The following is a 19,141-nucleotide window of genomic DNA, read 5'->3' on the forward strand; positions in this document are numbered from 1 at the left end:
TGGCCTCCAGAATGACATCCATAACAGCTTGTGAAAGAGGAGCTGGCTGGTTGCTTAGGTGATTTGCCATGCAGCCAAATTTAAGGTTTTGAGCTGGCTGTGCAGAATCGGACTGTCTTGCTGTGTGAGCAGATGAGGAATTTGTGGTAAAATCCATGGAGGGCCGTGGGCCATGTTCCTTAGTAGTGGGTACCAGTGCTGGCGTGGCCAGTCGGGGGCAATGAGCATCATTCGGGGTCTCTCCATCCTGACTTTCAGTAGCACCTTTGTGAGAAGGGGCAATGGAGGAAAGGCATATACTGTCAGCATTTTCCAAATGAATGAGAGTGCGTCCACTTTCCAAGCTTGATGGTGAAATGTCCTGGTGCAAAATTTTGATAGCTGATAGTTTTGGGGGCTGGCAAACAGGTCTATGTCTGGGCGCCCCCATTTTTGAGTTATCATTGCAAATACTTGTGGATCCAGTTTCCACTCAAGGGGATCCATGATGTTCCTGCTTAGGTCGTCTGCCAATGTGCTCTTTTTCCTGGCAGGAATTGAGCTTGTAATTGAACTTGGTAAGCCAGTGCTGTGTTTCACAAGGTCATTGCTTGCCTGCAGAGAGAGTAGGAGTGTGTACCCCCTTGCTTGTTTATGTACCACATTACTGTGTTGTTGTCTGTCCTTATTATAAGCTGTCCTGGATGTAAGAGGTCCTTGAAGGCTGTCAGAGCATTCTGTACAGCTAGCATTTCCTTTTGATTGATGTGCAGATTTCTTTGATCTGCAGTCCATAAGCCTTGTACACACTGTCCTGCCATGTGTGCCCCCAGGCATAGTCCGATGCGTCTGTTGTCATAGTTTGCCTGGCTGGGGGTAAGGTAAAAGGCTGACCCTTGTTGAGTTGACATGCCTGTGACCACCATAGAAACTCCTGTTGAAGGCAGGGAATGAGAGGTATCATTGTTTCCAAGCTGTGGCTGTGTTGAGTCCATATGCTTTTCAGGTACCACTGTAATTTCTTCATATGCAGTTTTGCAAATGGTATTAGTAGTATGCAAGATGCATGAAGCCCAAGGCCTGCAGAATTTTTCTTGCAGGGAGTTGGGTCTTTGTTGCCATTATTTTGAAGTATTGAGTTAGTTGTAGTTGTTTGTCTGGCGTGAGATAAGCCATCTGGGCTGTTGTATTCAAGCTGGCACCCAGGAATGTCATATTTTGTGAAGGCACTAGTTTTGATTTCTTTTCGTTTACTGTGTACCCTAGGCAACTTAGAAGGTGTTTTACAAAAGCCAGATGTTGTAAGAGAATGTCCTTGCTTTCTGCTTGGATTAGGCAGTCGTCCAGGTATGGGTATATTTGAATTCCTCTTTGTCTGCAGTATGCAATTACTGGTGCCAGGCATTTTGTGAAGACCCAGGGCTCAGTAGATAAGCCAAAGGGCAGTGCAGAGAATTGGTAATGGGTTGAACCTGGAATGAAATGGAGGTATCTTCTGCAATTTTGTCTGATAGGGACATGCAGGTATGCCTCCTTGAGGTCCAACGTTACTAGCCAAGCTTTCTTGCCCAACATGGGAAGAAGCTGCTGTAGTGTTAGCATCTTGAATTTGGGTACTTGCAAGAAGGTGTTTAGAATCGAAAGGTGTAGAATGGGTCTTCAAGCATTGTCCTTTCTGGGGACTAGAAAGGGCCTTGAGTAAAAACCTTGGCCTTGCTCCTGTGTTGGTACCAGATGAATAGCTCTTATGCCCATGAGAGCTGTAATTTGTTTTTGTGCCTTTGCCCATTGATTTTGTGGCAGGTTTGGCATTCCTTTTATCCTTGGCAAGGTGTGGAAATGGAATCTGTATCCTTGTGAGATAATGTCTAGGACCCATTTGTCCTTTGTGATGATGCGCCAGTTGTCTGCAAAAAGTGCTAATTTTCCTCCCAATGGAGCTGCCAAGAGAGCTTTGTTTGGCAGTTTAAGGTTTAAGTCATTGTGTTTGTCTTCTAGTAGTTTGGGACCTGTCTTCTCCTCCCTTCTGTGTTGCAGTGCCCCATTGGCGAGGTTTGTAAGGGATTTGTCCTTGACCTCTGCCCCTTGCGCGATTGTATTTACCCCTCTGTGGTCTGTCAGAAGCTGGAAAGGACCAATTTTTGTTGGCCAGTTTCTGCTGAAGCGTGGGGGTTGTACCTGTAAGAAATCTTTGACCGTCTGCATAGATTTTGCCTTATCCTCCATTTTCTTTAAAACCTCTTCTGCTTTAACTCCAAATAAGACATCCTGCTGTAAGGGTGCGTCTAGTAACTTTGCTTTAACATGATCAGGCAGAGTTTGTTCCTTTAACCAAGCATGCCTACGTATAACAGACCCAGTAACAGCAGCTCTACAGGAAGCTTCCAAGGAATCAAATCCACATTGTAAAATATGTTTGCCCACCTGTTCAGCTGCATGCAACAGATCCTGCATTTCGTTGAATTCAGACTGTTGAGGGTGCGTGCTCATCTTTTGTTTTATTTGAGACATTAGGAATTGCTGGTATTTCGGCATGTGAAATTGACAATTTAGTGCTCTCATAGCTAGAGTAGCTGAGGTGTAAACCTTCTTCCCCCACCTATCTAGTGCTCTGGAGTCCCTTTCAGAGGGTACAGGATTTTTGGCCATAGAAGCCTTAGCCCCTTTGGGACCCTGGGAGATCGTCTCTGGGTCAGCAACAGGGCTTTTGTAAAGGAATTTGTGTGAGTCAGGCACTCTATAATATCTGTCTGGTTTGGCTGGAGCAGGAGGCAGAGAATCTGGATTTAGACTAGATTCTAAGTAAACATCATCCACAATGTCTAAAACTGGAGGGATAGCAAGTGGTCTGTGCTGGGGGAGTAAAAGAAACTCTCGGAGCCTTTTCTTTGAGTCAGAGTAGTCCTGACCTTCCCAGTGGAAATGTTCCCTCATGGTATGTAAGGTTTCCCCAAAGGAATAGTCTTCAGGGGGAGAAGCTGAGGGAATGGAATCTTCAGCATCAGAATCTTCATAAGGGGAAAGGAGTAATCCTGTTCCTCAGAGGAGCCTGAGGAAATAGACACTTGATCAGAGGAGGCATAATCCTCCTCTTGTCTAGGCCTTTTGTCTGGGGGGGGTTGGGAACCCCTGATTAAAGAAATCAAATCTTCAGCCATTTTGAGCATCTGTTTCTTAGGCATGGGGCCTTGAACTGGAGACTGATGTGCAGTCTTTTTAGGTTTTAGAGGAGTCTTAAGCTTAGCTTAAGATTTTATGGTGAGAGTAGTCGGTCTGAAGACACTTTCTGTAACCAAAGGTGTTTCCACAGCACCGGCTTCTCCTTCTGCAATGTTGTTGGTAGGGCCTAAAGAAAATGGCTGCGTCAAACTAGAACTCTCTGCTTGAGAATCCGAAGCGGTCTGGGGTTGCAATTCTGCGGTCACCAAGGACTGCCTAGGTGCCTCACTGAAAACCGGAGAACCGGCGACCAGCCCAGCCGAAGCCTCAGAGTCTGGCTTGGATCTAGGCTGCCTGTCTTTATCTCTGCGTTTTTTATGCACGCCGGTAGTCGGTTGCTCCGACGGCATAGTGTAATTAAATTTCCTACCGAAGTAGTGTTGTGCGAAATCAAAGCGTTGCTTTATAGTTCGCTTATTGAACCTAGCACAAAACCGACAACCAGTGACGTCATGGTCTGGGCCTAGGCAAGGTATACAATAAGAATGAAAGTCCTTATGAGGTATTTGCTTCCCACAAGAAATGCAGTTGTTAACTTTTTCTGACATCGGACTGAGGCAAGAAAAGGTTCCCCAATGGTGTACTTAGCTTTGAAGACTTCGGACTGAAATTCGATTCGAAAATCTCAGGTGTCGACCGACAGGCACTTGCAAACTGCTTCTGCTTCGGACACCGCGCGGCAAGAAAGACTGAAGAAAATGGCGTCGGATGCCTCTTATATACCCCTGGCACACTGACATCAGGGAAGAAGCGACAGCAACCAACGCCGGTCCAAGACTTTGGAATTCGGGCCGACTGCGGGACAGCCTGACGACAGGATAACCCAAGTGTGATGACTGCAGCAGGGTAACAAGATGAACATCTTTGTGTACTGAACTGACTTGTTCAGATTACTGAGATCCAAAACTGGTCTCTAGTCCGCTGTTTTCTTTGTCACTGAAAAGAATCTCGAGTAAGTTCCCAACTCTTTCTGGTCTGGGGGGACCTCTTGGATTACTCTTTTTTTTTTTCTAGCAGTTTTGTTTTTATTTCTAGTGTTGCTGCTTTCCTCTGACTGGGTGGAGCATTAGGAATTTTGTTTACTGTTAAGGGGGGCTAGGGAAAAGGGTATTATATGAACTCTGGAAAAAATCCTCTGTACCCATTAATCTTTTGTAATCTCCTGTCAGGCTCTCAGGTGCAGGGATAAACAACCTCCTGAAAGCCTCCACAGGTAGACAATCTGGCCTCTCTGCAGGAACACTGATAGGATCTGTTAGAGGAAGTGCCTCTGGACCCTTGGTTTTGTTGGAAACCTCTGCCATGCGGGTGGCGTCTTCCCTTAGAGTTTCCTCCTCTGCCCCTGGGGGAACCATCTCCACATGGATCTTGGAAGGGACCCTGGGACTTTCTGAACCACATTTTTCAACAACCTCATTGATTCCTAGAAAAGGTCCTTTGAGGAGTCAAAAATGCACGTCCACAGCAGACAGGGTCTTACCATCCTGCTCACACCTGGATAATGTCTCTTTAATCTTGGGGCCAAATAAAGAACTTCTATCAAAGGGAGCACTGACAAAGGAAGACTTGAAGGGCTTCACAAAATCACACAGGTGCTTTCAGGGATGCCTCCTAGTGGAAATGTCTGAACTCACCACCCTTGAGGTACCTTCCACTGCATGTGAGATGAGCCTCACAGACTGATTTGAAATGGACTATAGGGTAACCAAATGTGAGGCAATTGAGCTCTCTGCCTCAGAAGTAATGGTCCCAGAGAGGAATTTGTTGAGTTCTTTAATCAAATCCTTCTGCAGTCTGGTGAAGTGTGACAAATAATTCAATGACCGAAGTGGAAAGGTCACTGAAACATATACACACTTCCTGAATCTGTCCACCTCCCTAGAGTCCCTGTTACAGGGATGAACAGAAGAACTTGTTCTGCAAGTTTCTTTTTTGTGGCCGCAATTATGACTGTGGCATCAGCTGGTACTCCTTTGCTTCAAAATTCCCTATCCTTGGGTGAGGCCAGCATCCTGTGTCTGGTCTCTTGGGGATCGGCTTATCGGAATCAGGTTCAAAAGATCAAATCAATGAGCTCATTGGCAGGTGGAGTCATCCAGAAGGTAAGTGGGCCAGCCCCAAAGGCTTCCAGGAACACACTGATTCCTCTTGGGAAGCCTCTTTGCTAGATGATCTCAAATATGTCTCCAAATGAGACATTGTCAGATGATGACCTTGGGGACCCTTCCCCATCACTGAGATCAGTAATCCTTCATGACAGACTCCTGAGGAGAATCTAAATGCCTCCTTTTGCACCTTCTCTTCCTAGGGACTTCTTCGGCAAGATGTTCCACAGAAGTATCGGAAGACAGCAATATACTCTGCTAGGTATCCAGGAGACTTTGAGTTAGTTGTCCCTGTGGAGTAGGAAGTTGAGGCTCAAGATGTAAAGACAACTGGGTCTGGGAAATAGGTGCAACGGAGGGTGGATGCATCCTTTCTCTTGGAGCAGAGAAAACTCTCTCCACTACCTTGAAAACAGAATGCTTGGGGAGAAAGAAACCGACAGATCTGAGAAGACATGCTTCCAAACTGTCGTCTCCTTTCAACCTAAAGGCAAACCACTTGAAGCAGGTATCTGAGCTGAGCTGTCAAGGGCTGAGGCTCTGAGGGGCAGAGATGGCTCTGACACCTTGAATCCAGCTCTGATGCTATGACTTCAAAAGTCATCCAGCTCCAACATGCTTGGAGGTGGTCCACTCAGAGATAGTATCAGCACAGAAGATACAAGGATCTTCATTCACATCCAATACTGACTGATCCAAGATTCTAGGATCCAACTGCTCAGAAACCAAAGATCAGGTCAGAGAAGGAGACAAAATAGTTGGGGTAATACTAATGAAGGTCTCCGGACCTGATGGAGTAGGAGCCGGGAGAACCCCCCATTTGAATTTGCATTGAGAGAAATTTCCTCATCATCCAATCCATATCGGCTTTGGTCAGAGTTCTGGAGGACCAAGAAAAGGAATCGGTGGATAAAATCCTGGAATGGTGATATCTTTCCAAGAAAGGATATGGAAGACAGGAAGATACTGGATGCAAAGTTGGAGGAGACTGGATCTGAAAAGACCTATCCTTGGGTTTCTTTGGATCTGAGGGAGTCAGATCTGACATCATAGATTTTGGATCTGAAAAAGTCGGCTCAAAGAGTGTGGTCATCAGATCTAATGATTTAAATATTTTCAGAGGCAGTTCCGAGCTCGGAGCACAAAAACCTGAAGGTTCCGATGGACAATTTCTGGCCTCCTTTTTATTGCCTTTCTTGGGGTTTCAGCCCCAGATCATTTATCAGAGGACATTGAAGGCATTAATCTTCTTAAGATGAATTTATTTTTGTGGTCAATAAGGGCACTTGGATTAAAGGCCTTACATATATCGCATGCAGAGTTCAAATAAACACACAACTCATATGCATCTAACAACAGAATCTTATGGCCGCAGGCCTTACATTTTTTAAAACCTGAAGGTTTTTCAGATATATCTATGAGTGTACTTAGTAGCAGACAAGACAGAAAAAGAGAAATAATTTTTTTTTTTTTTAAACTTTTAACTAGTTATGAAAAGTTGAAAGGAAGTATTACCAGCAATGGCAATTTAAAGTGAGTATCTCAAAGGTAAGGGAATAGAAAAAGAGAAAATACCAACAATGGTATTGAGAAAAATACACTAAATAGCGTAATAAGGGCAAGAGTGGATTAAATGAAAAAGGAAAGGTTTTATATATATATATATATATATATATATATATATATATATATATATATAAATTCTACTAATACTTATGAAAAGCACATTTCAGCTCAAGAGCTAACATCTGAAAGCAATGGTGGCAAATGAGATCTGAGGTATGACAGGGGACTAGGGTGTTATGGGTAAGAGATGAGCTTGAGAGCTTCAGTGTTTCACGAGCTGTAAAAAGTGGCAGAGTCGGATTTGAACCCAACAGTTGAGGAATGAATGAAAATGACATCATCAGATCAAGATTTCTCTTTTTCTTCCTATTCTTCACAAAATGGTAACCAGGTAGTAATAGAACCAGTCAGTCTTCTAGGCAAAGGCTATTATTCAGGGACTTTTCTGGTTAGATCACGGAGGCCAGTAGTGGATCTTTCCACTTTAAATCTCCAAGTCAAGAGTCCCAAGTTCAAGATCTTACTTCTACCATTTTGAACTTGGGAATCTTGACATACAGACTTATACCGGAAAGACTCCCTGGTACAACATATACAGTGCAATGAAAAAGTATTTGCCCCTTCCTGATTTCTTATTTCTTTACATGTTTGTCACACTTAAATGTTTCAGATCATCAAACAAATTTAAATATTAGACAAAGATAACCGAAGTAAACACAAAATGCAGTTTTTAAGTGATGATTTTATTTATTAAGAAAAAAAAATATCCAAACCTACATGGCCCTATGTGAAAAAGTAATTGCACCCTAAACCTAATAACTGGTGGTACAACCCTTAGCAGCAACAACTGCACTCAAGCATTTGCAACAACTGGCAATGAGTCTTTCACATCGCTGTTGAGGAATTTTAACCCACTCTTCTTTGCAGAATTGTTTTAATTCACTCATATTGGTGGGTTTCCGAGCATGAACTGCCTTTTTAAGGTCATGCCACAGCATCTCCATTGGATTCAAGTCTGGACGTTGACTAGGCCACTCCAAAACCTTCATTTTGTTTTTTTTAAGCCATTCAGAGGTGGACTTGCTGGTGTGTTTTAGATCATTGCCCTGCTGCAGAACCAAAGTGCGCTTCAGTTTGAGGTCACAAACTGATGGCTGGACATTCTCCTTCAGTATTTTTTGGTAGAGAGCAGAATTCATGGTTCCATCAATCACAACAAGTCGTCCCGGTCCAGAAGCAGCAAAGTAGCCCCAGACCATCACACTACCACCACCATGTTTGACTAATGGCATGATGTTCTTTTTCTAAAATGCTGTGTTACTTTTATGTCAGATGTAACAGGATGCACACCTCCCAAAAAGTTCAACTTCTGTTTTGTCAGTCTACAGAATACTTTCCCAAAAGTCTTGGGGATCATCAAGATGTTTTTTGGCAAAAGTGAAACGAGCCTTTATATTCTTTTCGGTCAGCAGTGGGTTTCGCCTTGGAACTCTGCCATGCATGCCATTTTTGCCCAGTCTCTTTCTTATGGTTGAGTCATGAACACTGACCTTAACTGAGGCAAGTGAGCCCTGCAGTTCTCTAGATGTTGTTCTGGGTTCTTTTCTGACCTCTTGGATGAGTCGTCGCTGCGCTCTTGGGGTAATTTTTGTAGGCCGGCCACTCCTGGGGAGGTTCACCACTGGTCCATATTTTCTCCATTTGTGGATAATGGATCTCACCATGATTCGCTGGAGTCCCAAAGCTTTAGAAATGGCTTTGTAACTTTTTCCAGACTGATAGATGTCAATTACTTTCTCAACTGTTCCAGAATTTCTTTAGACTGCAGCATGATGTCTTCCTTTTTGGGATCTTTTGGCCTACTTCACTTTGTCTGACAGGTTCTATTTAAGTAATCTCTTGATTCAACAGGTCTGGCAGTAATCATGCCTGGGTGCAGCTAGGGAAATTGAACTCAGCTTTCCCAAACATGTGATTAACGACAGTTACTTCATGATTTAACAAGGGGGGGGGCAATTTACTTATTCAGACAGGACCATGTAGGTTTGGATAGTTTTTTTCCTTAATAAATAAAATCATCACTTAAAAACTGGATTTTGTGTTTACTTGGGTTATCTTTGTCTAATACTTAAATTTGTTTGATGATCTGAAATATTTAATTGTGACAAACATGCAAAGAAATAAGAAATCAGGAAGGGGAAAAATACTTTTTCACTGCACTGTAGCAGCTTGGCACAAACATTCCTTTCACTGTGCAAGTACACAGTTACAACATTTGTTAATTGCAATGAAGGAAGTAAAGATTACTCACATCCTTGGTGGCCTAGGGATCAGGTCAGAGACGGCTGTAGGTTTCAAGGGAGGAAGGATAACCTTCCTTAGCCTGAAGTAAACTTTACAAGAAAGGACTGGGTCACTAATAGGAGGCCTAAGTTGGAAAGCAGTTCAAAAACGGAATTAAGCTTTCAGCAAACCAACAGAACCACACTATAGCCTATACAGTAACTGTAGAAAATGCATGCAACATCTGTATACATCATCTCACCAAGGGTGCACAAAAGGGTGAGTGTTATAAAAAAATGGAGACATACAGAGAATGTGTGGTGTACAAAGAGGTATGAAACAAGAATGGTAGTGAGAATGCTGATTCAGGATATTCCACAGCAAAACTGTGAATGACACTTCCTCAGCTAGTGCAAGCATCCCCTTTGAAAGCTTATTACATTTTCCTTTTAGTATATGTGACATGTCCAGACCAACTGGAATGCATCCAAATAGTATCACATATAAAATTCAATGCAACAAGAATTCCTAACACTAACTACCTTTTTCGAGCAAGAACAAACATCTCTCTCATGGATCACTGATTAAAACAGCAAAATAAATTACTGACAGATAAGTGCAATATCCATACGCTTCTCTAAGGATACTGATCAAACAACATAAGACACTGCCAGTCAAGGGCAGCAACTTACACAGCATCCTGTATCATAGGATGTTACAAGGCTAATGGCCCTTACAAGCCTGGCCAAGTTCTACTATTATTTCCATGATCAGCACCAATTGCCCCTGTCCAAGAGGGACACAGGTGGAACCCCTGGGGTGAATTTACAGTTACCCATCCAATCGTCCAGATTGTGTTTGAAGAGGGCCAATGAGGTGGTCTGCTTGACATGAAATGGGAATCCGTTCCAAAAGGTGTGGTAACCTCTGGGAGACAAATTTGTCCCTCCGGCAGATTCTATTAATGCCACATACCAGGTTAAGGTCTTTAGAGCGAGTAACCAGTGTACCATTTGACTTGCAGATACACAGATTTTCCAATAAAGCAGGGTCAAGGATTGCCTTAGATATAAGGCATAGATTGCCTCTGAGTAGTCTGTATGAAACAGAATAAAGTGACAGTCGTGAGCAGCTTAAGTCTGCGTTAGATAATTCATTCCATTATCAAGCGTGAATAAGGTTAACACCTTACAACAGTTTTTCAATACTAACTCCATGGCAGAGCAATGTTCTCAGATAGTGCTGGATGAAATAAATGATACCTTCACTCCTGTGCTGCATGACAAAGACAGAAGATGTGGGCAAAGAAATTTAAACAACAACAAACAGCTAAAAATAACTGAAAAGTTGTGGTCTATCTGTATGTGCTGCTTCTGTAAAAGTATGAAAAGCTTACTGTTTCAAGACAGATCATTCACTGTAAGAAGACTTCTAAAGTAAGTATTTAATATAAATACGGCAAAAAATAATAATAATTTGATTGTAGTGCCTGTATTCTGATACAAAATAAATATTTTCTCTAGTAAATGTTTAAATATGCACATATCAACTCAAACACAAATCACCACAGAGTATTAAAAAAGGACAAAATTGATCAAAAGTTAATCTGGAAAACAGAAGTAAATACCTGACATATCCGATCAATGTTTTCTTCTGTTGGCATCACAAAGTATATCGCTGGAACATCTGGAATAGGGTCACGATCAGAGTGCAAAAGGCTGAAGCAAACAAAAGCAGGTTAACACAGGTTTAAGAGTAATTTCTCCTCTGTAAGCACTCAACAGACGGCTTTAATCATGAAGTTATTCAATTCTTAGTAAAACGGAATAAAGTTAATTTGGTTTTAAAACACTAAATACCAGTTAATAAAAATAATGAAAAAAGAAACCAGCTATATGAAAAAGTCTCATCAAGTCTACAAAACAGTGATACTTTATTAGTCAGACAAAACTGGCAGCACGCCAGGAAAAGCTAGAAAAAAGTGTGGTAAAAACAGAAACTAAGGTGGGTTATGGCACTGAGATAGCAGGTAACTCAACACTATTTCGGGTTTCCAAGTGTTTTGTGCTATTACTTCAGCAAGACACTCTAGATGCAATGGCCTTGGCATGCTGAACATGTATGTAAAGCTTAGATACTTGCATTAATGTAACTTGGACTACTTTACAATGGCAGCATGAATTACATTTTTCAGAATGACATAAGAAAAGGAACAATGAAGGTATATAACTTATTGAGTATCCAAGCATGTCTCCCCCCACCCAGGTGAGAATAAACCGAGAAAATCAGTTCCCTAAGTAAGGCATACATCACATGGAGTAAGATTATGATTCAGCTATACAAATAAAACAGATTCATTATACCAATGACTGCTACCATCAACTCACTGCATAGTTATGGAATGTGTTGCCAATATCCACTTTACAGCGTAGCTGCAAGCCACAACAGAAATACAAGGGTATACATTTATATGGACTCATCACTGTGAGGTAGTCGCATCACATCTAGCTTACTTTAATAAAGGTCAAGGATTGGGGGGGGGGGGTCTTCACTTCTCCACAGTAGTAGTTTTCAAACTGCAGAGGAGGCAGGCCTTTTTATTTTGGCATAAACATGTTCATCCTACAAAAAGCCTAATATGGTGGCCTTACCCAATGAAAAGTGTTAACAACACTGGTTAAAACAGTGACTGAGGTTAAAGAGGTTAGTAGAAAGGGGTTATAATGTGAACGAGGTCAATCGGTATTTGGATGAGGTACATGATTTACGTTCAACAGTAGCCAGGCCGTATTTTGGACCCATCAATCTTAGTATCATTGGGGACGAAAAGATTGAACCTTGTGTTAAGTTTTCGACAGTTTTTTCATCAGATCAATCGGAAATTAAGGAGATTGTAAGTAAGTTTTGGTGCGTCCTGCAGGTTGATGATGACCTAAAGCAGATAGTGGGGGAAGCTCCACGCTTCCTCTTTAGGAACAAGAACAACTTGAAAAGGATGTTGTGTTATCCAAGAATGGCTAAACGTCCTACGAAGGTCGGTTGTACTAGACCTTGCGGCCACTGCAATTTTTGCCCTTTCATAGACAGTAATGTAGAGTTTTTTCGTCCAGATTTGCAAAGAGTTTTTCACACCAATGTGGAAGCTAATTGCATGACTGTTCATGTGGTTTACTTAGCAGTGTGTCAGCTGTGTTCTTTTTACGTGGGCAAGACCAACCGACCCCTTAGAGATAGAATGAGAGAGCACAAATATCACATTAGGAAGGGGACATTGCATAATGCCTTAGCTAAGCATGTAGCCACATACGGTCATGAACATGATTTTCTGTTTAGAGTGTTAGAAGTCATCACCCCAACTCAGAGGGGTGGTGATGTTAGGACGTTTACTGAAGGTAAAGAAAGTGACTGGATAACACTACTAAGAGCTGACAGGGGACTAGGTTTAAATGAAAGAGCATCTATTAAACCTAGGTTGAGGCAGGGTAGACATGTGAAATGATCCTAGGCTTTTTTAGCCGTATATTATTCATATGCACATAATATTGCTTACAATAAGCTCTATGTATTAAAATTTTTTATGTACTAGTATACTATATCTTATGTGCTAGTTTATCATGTGTTTTTATGCTCTTAGAGGGGAGGAGATGTTAGGACATTTATTGAAGGCAAAGAGAGTGACTGAGTAATATTCCTAAGAACTGATAGGGGATTAGGCTTAAATGAAAGGGTTCCTAGTAAACCCAGGCTGAGGTAGCTTGGATATGTGAACTGACCCCAGGCTTTTGTATAAATTTGTTGTTTTATACATGGTAATGCTTATATTAAGCTTTTATGTACCGAAATTTTTTATGTATTAGATTATTATATACAGATCTTATGTGATAGCTTACTCTACATATTTTATAGGATGTTCCAGGCTATTTTATACACATATATACTTTTGTATCATGCTGCGTATTGTAGCCTTTCGCAGCATGCTATGTCTTTAAATAGAGACTTGTGTTGAATTGATTGTTTTGATAGGTTGATTGCTTTTATGCTTCTTCCATATATAGTATTGTTTGTTAGGGGGGTTTAATTATGGATCTGATGAAGCTGATACAGTGAAAGCGCTTATCCGTTTAACCTTATCTGCAATAAACTACGTGGATTTTACAACTGCGACTGTCATCTTTTGTTATACTCTCACTTTCACTCCTGCTCAGTACACAGTTGCTGTTTTTTATTCAATATATATATTTTTTGAGCAGGGGTGTCAACCTGTGAAGCAGCAATCTTCTGATTTTAAAAATAAATTATAAGTTGAAGAAAATAATTGTGACAACAATGAAACAGTTCAACTTCCCAAGCATATTTAGATCAAAATAAGTAAAAGAAATTGTTCAGCTTCCCTATCTTATTCAAATATAAGTAAACATGATCATGATCATGGAAGAATAATCCGGGGGGGGGGGTCAGAGGTAGGAAGACACCGAATGGCAGGAATCTACATTACTTGGGTATACAGATTTACAATAACGACTTCACCGAAATGTACTATACATGCCTGCTACTGGGTTTAAAGATTCCTTAAATATGCATAAGGATCAAAATCAAATGATTGCGAGAAAAATATATTGGATGACTGTTCTAACATTTGGATTTTCATAATGCAAAAGAAAGAAGAAATAAAGAAAACTATGAGAATTACATAATGCATGATATTCTTTAGCTGTCTTGAGAAATAACCAAGTAGGCTATGATTACCCATTTAAAAGCACTTCTCTTTCCTATACACTACTGTTTGAAGGGAAGAACTGGAGGAAAATGCACAGCTTAGGCAACATAAAGAATAGACCAGTCTTAAAACATAAAAAAAGAGACCTCAGACTCTTCCTTGTGCAAGCAGTGTGTGGCTCTTCTTTTCTTTTGTTGGTTCCCACCTCAACTTTCTGTCATCAGCTATGCTCCACCCTCTCCGATGCCTGTCTTACATGTCCTTAGAATGAGGAATTTAATTATTTTTATTTATACTTTGTTGACCATGTTAGTCCAACTAGGCCAATGCCTTCTTTCCAGGGGAGACACAAGATAGTATTCATACTAACCCAGTGAAATTCCCCTACTCTTTTTGTGTTCCGGATTCTAAAGTGACAGGCCAATAAGATGGTAACAGAGAAAAACAAGAGAACATAAATGAAAACCTACAGTGTCTTAGGGAACCACTTGCTGAAGTATTGTGTTTGGCAGATGTAGGTTTGCATGAGGATACTTTAGATTAGCTATTAAGTGCAGACGAACCATCAAACTCTACAGCCGCTTCTTGGAATCAGATAATGGAATGATGCAAGACAGCAGATGGTGTGGAACAGTATGTTACTGTAACAAAGACATTAGAGGTTAAAGGTATGGTCACATGCATGTCCTTAGTTTGTGTTACAGAAGGTCTGACAAGACAGACAAATACATTTTAACAGAAAATGGACATCCTAAAACTTTGCCAATGCAGTGAAGGATAGCACAGGTTCAAGAAATCAGAATCTGCCAGTGGTGAGAAATTCATGTACAAACAGACTTTCAGTTAATTGCAAGATATTTGGGATAGTGTAGTACTTCCTCTGTTAATGAAATATGCACTTCTACTCATACTGGAAAGGATTCCTTGTCTGACAACTTCACCATATGCTGAAAGTTTTCTTGCAATAAGTGATATTAAAAAAACTTTGTCAACCATGGGTATCATAAAATATTGTATGAATTACATTTTTTTCCAGAAAGATGATTAACTGTATAGTTTTGTGCTGTGGATAAGAACATTGTGCAAATTAAAATTTCAAAATGTTTATGAAATAAAAAAAATATATATGAATGACCATGAATCGATCGTGGCTTGGGAAACTTGGGTGTAGTTAAAAACTGAGGATGCTGCCTTGCACATATAGGGTGTTGTTAATATAAATGGTTATAAAGCATATGTTCTGTAATGGTCGATCACAGACCTGCTTTTTTGTGGTTCATAAGAACACCTTATGCAGTCTTGTACTAAACACAGGTGTACTCAATGTGGAGAAGCAAGGCATTTTATCACTGTGATAGATACTGGGGAAATGCAAAAGTCATGGGCATTTTTGGTCTTACTGTCCTCAAAGTAAGATGATGTCTAACAGGACATGGTAGCAGTAAATAAAACTGTAGAGGAAGTAACACTTGGATCTGTAACAAATCTTCCTTCTGATGCACACAGGTGAATGAACTTTAGATGATACTGTAGGACAATATCATGACAACACTATTCCTAATATAACTGATGTGCAAGAGGCACCACCTGAGAATGTAGAAACGAGTGTAGGAGAAGAAAATGTATTTTTTTCATAAGACCTGCAACACTCATTCGTGGATAATCATTACTGAATAATTATAAATCCAAATGAGATGATGTACACAATGATAATGTGAGGAGTGACTGTCCAAATGTAGAGGTTAACAATGCTAAGGATAACAAGCAGAATTCCATAGGGGGGGGCTTACAAAAATGGAAAATAGTAGACTCTTTTTGCAGTTTAAATATACATAGTATTGTTAAATAATCCACACAATTAGTGTCTGCAGAAAGTTATAAATTTATTAATGTAAATGTGATATGTTCATTAGATATTATTCTGTTAAAAAATTTACAAAGACAATAAGGAGAGATATTATGGGGCTGGCAAGTATTATGGTCATTTGGGAATCATTTATACTGTAACATTAGGACTGTATGCTTGTATTAGATGTCATTAATACTACAAAAAGGAAGAATAGTTATAGTAAATTTTCATTGTAATATAAGAGCAGTGTGAATTACTGCTTTATGTGTGCATACGACAGTAAAAAAAAAAAGAAAGAAATAGAAAATTGCTTTTTGACATGCTAAAAATGAATGCATTACTAAACAAAAGACAATGCAGGAAATGATGCACACAAATTTAATAAATGAAACTTCAACAACTTTCAATAGGTTAAGCTCTTTTGTCACAAAGTTATCAAGGACTTCATCAGCTTTCCATACCAACTGTGATAGTTGGTGATTTAAGCTGCCATTTACAGACTATGAAAGAGAAAATAAATAAGAATGGTAAACTGTTCAAAGAGGTGTTACATTTTAGGAAGCGTATACTAGAACTATGTCTATGCTCTACTTATAAGAGAAGACACATACACATACTGAAATCGGCTACTTTGCATACACAAACTCTTTTGATGTTACATAAATGTAGGCTAAAAGAAGTTTCTATATCAGGTTATGTTGCTTTCCTTTTTTTAAGTGAGTTCTAATCTAAATTTTGAAAGCGAGGGTAAAGGGATTAAAAAAATTAATGGAAGTGTACCAGATATTACTATGAGGAAAATACAGAGTAATTTACTATGGAAACAACATTTAACTATAACTGGGTTTTGTCCAACATGAACAGATTGATAGGTTAGAAACAAAAAGAAATATAAAAAATTATACTATAGAATAGAAAAAAACAGATGTGGGAACAGAAGAAATTTTATTATCAGCTTACATTAAAATATTATGAGAATGCTTTATTCAAGTATAGTAAGATAATCATTTTAACCCCCATAAAACAATAACTTCTTTAACAGAGAAATAATGCCTTTGTTAACATTTAGACAAGAATGTCGTGTTCACGGTACCAAAGCAGGTTTCTCCATTTCTTCATAAGGACTTTAAACAAGACACAAGTCTTATTACAGGTCTTAGGGGAGTAGACAGTTCATTACTAACTTCAAAAGGGGGTATTGTGCAAGTTGTAGAAGAATATATTTCATCACATATAATTAATTATCAGGGACTTCAACTTCAATATTTTGTTTACTGCGTTAGTCCCATTAGGCCAATGGCTTCTTTCCAGGAGAGATCCAAGGCAGTACCGATACTGACTTGTGGAAACTCCCCTACTCTTTTCAATTTCCGGATTCTCATGTGACAGGCAGTATATCTGAGTATGTAGTTCATCAAAAAGTTTTGGACAGTGCTAGAGCTGGGGATGAGTGGTAATCACAAACGTGAAAAAGAATGTACTTTGAAATAATTAAATATGGTTTTAAAGAATGTATCAGGATACTTCACCAAGATATAATGGAATTCCCAAAACCCTTCTTAACATTCTAAATGAGTAGTTAAAACAAGGGATGAATAATGATGGTGAGGGTGTTCTGAATTCATATTTAAGAAAGGTGACAGAGAAATATTAGGGAATTGGAGACCTTCAACACTAAATAATACAGACCAGAAGATCTTCTGTAAACTGCTTCAAGAGAAAATTATAAGGGTAGCATATACATTTTTGATGCTGATGTATTTGGTATATCTTATGAACCACTTAAGGATATGCTTGCTGATCATACCAAGGGAAACTGTACATTGTATTAGGTGCAATAACCTTAATGGATTCTTGGTTGCCTGTGACATTACAAAGGCATTCGATACTAGTACATATGGCAGTTTATGGGATATACTAAAAAGCTGCAAGTATACAACAGGTTATACAAGACATCTAGGAGAGTTAATGGATCAGTCTAGCAGTCAATGGGTGGATAGAAAACAAAATTAAAGTTGAGAGGGGTTAACCAATCAAGGATGCCTTCTTACTGGCTTACTATTTAGCTTAGTACTGAAAGCTGTGATCGATAAATGTCATGCTCTTCGTAGTTCCTACGTATTACATGCAACTCTTAGACTACCACAGCCTCCTTGCATATTTCTTATGCAGATGACTTAATCATTGTAAATTCTGAGACAGCATTATAGTCTACATTTAATGTGATCACTTATTTGTTTATGGATATCCCTTTTTCTATACAAAATACAGATATTTTGAGTACTGTTTTTGGGGCAGTGTACAATTATTTTACAGAGTGGGATAATATCCTAGAGGAAGTGATTTCAATATTACTTTATCTTTAGAGTAAAAAAGTTTACTTATTACTTTCAAAAGATTTTTGGTAAACTAAGTTATACATCGAATATTTTTCCATTTCCTAAAAACAGAGAAGCAAAATTCTTAAAAACTTTTTTTTTTTTTTTTAACTTTTATGAGAATCCAGATTGAATCCCATTAATACAGGTCTTTTTATTGCAATAAGAATGAAAGGGAATTAGAGGCATCTAGTCTAACTGTATGCCTAGCATATTTACATCGGAATTCGAATTTGGCTAGATTATCACAGAGGGATACTGATAGGACAGATATTATGGTACAAGTATGATAAGATATAGAATAGTATAAAAATAAGAAAATTATAAAATCTGTAATTTTTTAATAAAATATAAGCATAAGTTAACTGTATGTAAAATAAATGTACAAGCACCCCATAGAAAATTGTGACATGAATTGATAATGGGTACATTTCATTACATTAGACCTTGAAACGATTTGGAGGGAGGACAATTTTTACAGATGATTGCCGACAGGAGAGTTTCGGACATCTTACAAAAAGATTTTTTATAACTTTTGGGAAACTTCCTGTAAAGGGGCAAATAAAGCATAAAGCAAAAGAAGACAGACTATGTACCTTATGTGATTGTGTGGAAACTATGAAGCATGCATTAACAGACTGTGCTACAATAAGTTTTTTGGGAAAATATTTTGACTCAATATAACTTGTGAAAAAAATCAGTTTTTCATCAAATATTTTGATATATTGTGAATATCATATCCCAAGATAGGGAAGAATAAGATATGAATGATAAAATACATATCAGTGCAGTATAGATCCTTTGGAACACAAGATATGAATAACTGTTATATTAAAAGCTGTAGGATTTTTTTTTTATTTTAGCTTAACTGAAACATGGCTGTGACAAAAGAAATGGGGAAAATATGAACTGATATATTTGGTATATTATTGCTGGATACAATCTCATCCGCAAAGACTCTTGGACTGTTAGCAGGAAACTTACAACCCTTTTGGCTTATACAAGTGTTAGCACATATTTTTCACAAATCATATACAGAAAGGAG

The 19,141-nt window shown here is 39.2% G+C and overlaps 1 protein-coding gene across 3 annotated transcripts in view; it reads right to left on the minus strand.

The window, feature by feature from the left end:
• The window catches only part of SCFD1 (sec1 family domain containing 1), a 3,579,547-nt gene that overhangs the window by 3,323,275 nt on the left and 237,131 nt on the right, over positions 1–19,141 (minus strand). For all 3 annotated transcript variants that reach the window (XM_044073814.1, XM_044073812.1, XM_044073811.1), the window contains exon 4: positions 10,780–10,870. In XM_044073814.1, the coding sequence (XP_043929749.1) occupies positions 10,780–10,870 (91 nt within the window). The remainder of the gene's footprint in view (positions 1–10,779; positions 10,871–19,141) is intronic.

This window comes from Protopterus annectens, chromosome 6.part0, assembly GCF_019279795.1.
Source record: "Protopterus annectens isolate FY-2018-M chromosome 6.part0, PAN1.0, whole genome shotgun sequence".
Classification (NCBI taxonomy): Eukaryota; Metazoa; Chordata; order Ceratodontiformes; family Protopteridae; genus Protopterus; species Protopterus annectens.